General features: G+C 43.8%; 1 protein-coding gene across 1 annotated transcript in view; it reads left to right on the plus strand.

The window, feature by feature from the left end:
* Positions 1-590, plus strand: part of PROK2 (prokineticin 2) — a 2,628-nt gene extending 2,038 nt beyond the window's left edge. The window contains exon 2 of the mRNA XM_009996936.1: positions 465-590. Coding sequence (XP_009995238.1) covers positions 465-590 — 126 coding nt within the window. The remainder of the gene's footprint in view (positions 1-464) is intronic.
* The last annotated feature ends 4,450 nt before the right edge of the window (positions 591-5,040 follow it).

A 5,040-nucleotide genomic window follows, 5' to 3' on the forward strand; every position in this document is an offset into this window, starting at 1 on the left:
AAGGAGGTCAGGTGAGGTGACCCACGGAGATGCCTTCCAGCTGGAATTACCACGGGATCCTGCAGTCCCCACATCCTGCTGTGTGGCTGGCGGGCTGCTCTGTGCTGTGCGGCAGCGCAGGGATCGGGGCAGGCAGAGCCCTGGGCAGCCAGCACCACAAAACCTGGTGCTAAAGGCCAGTGGTTTCACAACAGCCTCTTGTATGAGACGGGAGTAAATGGAGAACATGTGTCGCAGATGGAGATTCGCACAGCAACATGGGCTGTTGAATTTTGCTCTTAACGGGTTTGACTGAAAAATCCTATGGGGTCGGCTTTGCCATCTCCTCTCATGGCTCTTGGGGATCTCCTGCCATGCAGGGAGGAGGGTGGCATCCCCATATCCCCACTGCTCACCTGAATCTGTCCCCCCAGGCACCATCCCCTGTGCTCCCTGTCCCTGACATCTGTGCTCCTTGTCCCCAGGTGCCCTTCCCCGGGCGGCGGATGCACCACACCTGCCCCTGCCTCCCCGGCCTGGCCTGCCTACGGACTTCTCCCACCAAGTTCAAATGTTTACCAGACTTCAGAAAAGAAGATGTCTTTTTTTAGCAGGACCTGTTCTGCGCCAGACAGAGCCGCTCCATGTATTCTTTTTCTTGTGGTTGTGACGAGCAAGGTACTTGCCAGGGGAAGCCCTTTCCCTCACCTCCTGCCTCAGCAACATTAAAACCGAGGGTGAGATACTGTGCTGTGGTGGCCAAGGTTTTCAGGAGGGACTCGTGGTGCTGGATGCCTTCATTTTGGGGTGAGCAAAATGAGGTTTGTGAAGGTGATGCTGCTTTCTGAGGGCAGGAGCTTAATGCTTTCTGATCTGTATTGTGATCTTCATGGTTCCAGCTTAACCTCAGAATGAAAACATCCAAGATCATTGCCAGTTTTAGAAAATTTTGGCCACATTTTTGCACTTTGGAATGCCTGAATCAAATAGAGAGTTAAATAATTGCCTAGTGTGAAGCATATGACAATTGAAAAAAAAACAACTGGATTTACATTTCATATCTTTATTAATATACATGTATTTATAAGTTAGGCACATCTCTAGGGTAAAAGTTTAACCAATAGATGAAGCTTTTACACTGTTTAAAAGTGATGGGTGGAACCAAAGCATTCCAATACTCAAAGCATTAAAAGACTTTGTTATTTTAGTATTCTAAGATGAGAAGAAGTTATTACTTGAGCTGGTGTAAAACTACCTGATCATCTCAAACTCTGTATTAAGATGTAGTTTATATTAAAAAAGGAACCCTGAAGTTTATTGTAATGGGCTGCCTGATTTCTTGTATATGTATCAAATTTGCTGTGTAACAATTCTGTATCAGAATAATGCCAGTATATGATTTGATTTATTTTAATATTATAATATTATTTTGTCATTGTGGTTTTCCTTTTTTTAATTTTATTTTAAGTGTAATCTGTAATCACATACTGAATTAATCTAATCTAGCAGAGCTCCTTAGGGATAGTTTAGCAAAAGACTATTTGCCCCTGGCTGCTTTTAGGGAAGCTCAGTAGTTTACAAGGTATGAACTCCTCAACCAAGCTGAAGGAATCTTGATGTAACTAAGCTGAGAGGTTTTTCTTGGCATACTCCTCAAAGGATCAGCTTTGTGTCCATCAACTATAAAGCTTGTGAGTTTTCTAAGAAATACTGTGCAAATTCATATTTACTTGCCGGTCCCTGCAGCTGAAATTCCAATAGTTTGTGTGAGTTTCATACATTTCGTGCTCTCAGACATGGAAACATGTGCTGGAACTGGAAAAGTGAAGTAATTCATCTTTCAACAATCAGTGCTTTTGCTGCTGATGACAAGGTGGGGTTTGAGAGAAGTTAGCATGCCTGTGCTCAAGCTGTATTACTTAGCAAAGATGAGAAATGTCCCAGCAACTTTACCAGGTACCTTCCACTGGGCTCCACGGCCTCCCTGAAGAGACAGAAAGGAATGTCTGGACTTGCCATTTTGCCAGATACTTGTGGAACCTGCACATGTGAGAAAAATATATGTCTGGAGAGAGAGGGTTGCATCCTCCCAACCTGAGCAGCCCAACCCCAGGGCTCCCACTGCATTTTGCTTCACTCTTTGCACTGGCGATACAGCAGCTGTGCAAGTGGCAACAGACTCCAGTGCTGCAGGGGAAAAAATATAAATAAATAAAGGAAAAGGAAGGCTGAGGTGTTGCTAAACAGTAAATTTACATGTTGTTTGCATTAATGGGATCAGTGCCTGAATTAGACCTGAGGCCTTACAGGGGCTCACCTCCAAGCCAAGGGCTGGACTGTGCTGTGAAAGACCAGCTCCTTCCCATGCTATTACAGTGACCTGTGAACACAGCAGAAATCCCAGTAACCTGGGTTTTAAAAAAGACCCCAAACCTGATCCTGTCCCTGTCATGTAGTAGTGGGGCTCCTCAAACACCCCATGCACCCACACTGTGTCAGTCTGCAGAGGGGAATGCACCGGCAGCCTGGGGGTTGCTTTTCTCTCTGTATCTATCAATTTAAAATTAGCTTAGTTCCATGACACTCAGAGGGGAAATCAGGAAGGAAAATAGAAGTACCTCAAGTGTGTATGTGTCACATCTCTTGCTTCACTTACTTTTACCAAAGCACATTGTCACAGTGCTCAAAATGATGAGCCAAAGCAGGAAACATCAACCCTGCTCCTCATCTCCCACTGGCATAGTCACCAGTGACTGCACTGAAGGTAATAATGCTGGTTTATATTATTGTAAGTGAGTGGACAATTAGATCTGTTGACTGCCTTAGACCTACCAAACCAAACTCCTAGGGGAGTTTATCACACAAGAGCAGAGCAGCTTTGTAGCTGTAATTTGTGCCAATTAACTCGTGGGATTAGGCATTTATCTGGGTAATGAGAACAGCTCCAGTTACACGAGTTCAAAGTTCACACCATCTATAGGAGATTGAAGTACTCGTGTCCTGCACACGCTCCTGGACTGGGCATTAGGAAGGTGCTTCTTTGAGAGAAACATTATCCTGCATATGTCCCCCCAGGGTCTCCTCCAGCCACCAGAGCAAAACCTCACTATCCTACATCCCTGCTGTATTCACTTAGCAGGCATCTCTACCACGAGTCCCCTTTTAGTAATTGAATTCTCATTAACTGATGCACATAATGAAGGTTAGTTGCTCTGAGAGATCATTTTGGAAGGAAAATTAAGCTTTGGCATCTCAATTCTTTCCTAAACTCTGTCCCAATCAGTTATCTTTTCTGCCATACTAGGGGAGATTCCCTAACCCAAGCACACCTGCAAAGTGCCTTTAACTTCTTTCTGTAGTGGAAGGGGGCAAAAAAAGCCCTTTACCTTTGCTTTACAGTGATACTAGGTTAACCAGTGACCAGAAGAAGTATTTCAAAATATAAATGGCCAAACATGTCCTTCTGCTCTTGCAGAATTCCTTCCACTTAGGAGTCCTGTGCCAGCAGCTGGTTTAATATTATTAATATCAAAGCAATATTTTTAATTATTAATAGGAATATGTGTATTAATTTTTAATGGTACATTAATATTGATACTACAGATAAGTTGTAGAATACTGCATTTCCACATTTATTACCAGATTTTGGATTAGCAGAGAGCCATTTCAGGAGAGGACACCCCCACATATAATGAGTTGCTGTCTTAATTTGATGAGATGCTCATTAGGAAAGGTGAAACAAGGTGTTGGGGGGGGTTTAAGGGGCACAGCTGTTTGAGCCAGCAGCACCTGTAAGCCTGGGGGTGCTGAGGGGAAAGCTCTGCTGCTGAGCTGGAGAAAACCCAGCTGAAGCTCATCTTCATTTGCATCTTCCTGCCCACAATTCCCCTGAACAAGTTTTACCACTTTGGAAAAAAAATAAAAATGATGTTATAAAATTTTTGGGTGAGGGTGTGACATAAAGTACATTCTTCTGGTTGTGTGGCAAATGGGACTGGATTGGCATTTACCTCAGAGACATGTCATCCTAACCCTAAACTAGGTGTTATAAGGCCAGCAGCACCTGTAAGCCTGGGGGTGCTGAGGGGAAAGCTCTGCTGCTGAGCTGGAGAAAACCCAGCTGAAGCTCATCTTCATTTGCATCTTCCTGCCCACAATTCCCCTGAACAAGTTTTACCACTTTGGAAAAAAAATAAAAATGATGTTATAAAATTTTTGGGTGAGGGTGTGACATAAAGTACATTCTTCTGGTTGTGTGGCAAATGGGACTGGATTGGCATTTACCTCAGAGACATGTCATCCTAACCCTAAACTAGGTGTTATAAGGCCAGAAGCTGAAATGAGAGTACAAACAAATGTTGGTGGTCATTCTGGTGGATGGTGGGATCATGTTGAGATGACTTCAATTACATGGAGAGCTCTAAGGTAAGAGTAATGATTGTGGCTGGTTGCATTTGCTTAAATGGTGGACTGAAATGTTGGAGTTGCTGTTATCCCAAGACTAGCATTTTAGAAGGTTCTGTAATGTGCTTTTGGAAGACAGGCTTCTCTAATTTGCCTTCTCAGCATCATGTACCACCGTGGTGCATGATAACAGCAAGCACGACCATGGGTTGAAGTTCTCACTGATGCTTCCCCTCATCCTGGTAGCTCTCTGATTTGTTATTACTGCACAGATGGATGTTTAAAAGAAACAGAAGGTGCAAAGAATCCCTTGATATAAACAAGATGTCCCAGGCTTTTGCTTTTGACAATGTGTAGCATGTTTCCCAGAAGGGATTAGAAACTTGCAGGAAAAGAAAAGACTGCAAATGCAAGAGGATTCTGATGATAGCAAAATCGATGTGCCTGTATTAAATAGACATGAAATGCCAAAAAAATGGGGGTACAGCTGTTAGACTGATCAATGATTCTGAGCACAGGGATGGAGATGAGTTTAATGCACATCAAGCATAAAGCAAATCACCTGTCACTTCTCAAGGAGAGTCTCGGGTGCATGCAGCCCCAGCCTGATGCAGCAGAACACACCTCAAGGGTTTGGCAGGGCAGGGTCCCCCGTGT

Source organism: Chaetura pelagica, unplaced genomic scaffold (genome assembly GCF_000747805.2).
Source record: "Chaetura pelagica isolate M959 unplaced genomic scaffold, ChaPel_1.0 scaffold24, whole genome shotgun sequence".
NCBI classification, from domain to species: Eukaryota; Metazoa; Chordata; class Aves; order Apodiformes; family Apodidae; genus Chaetura; species Chaetura pelagica.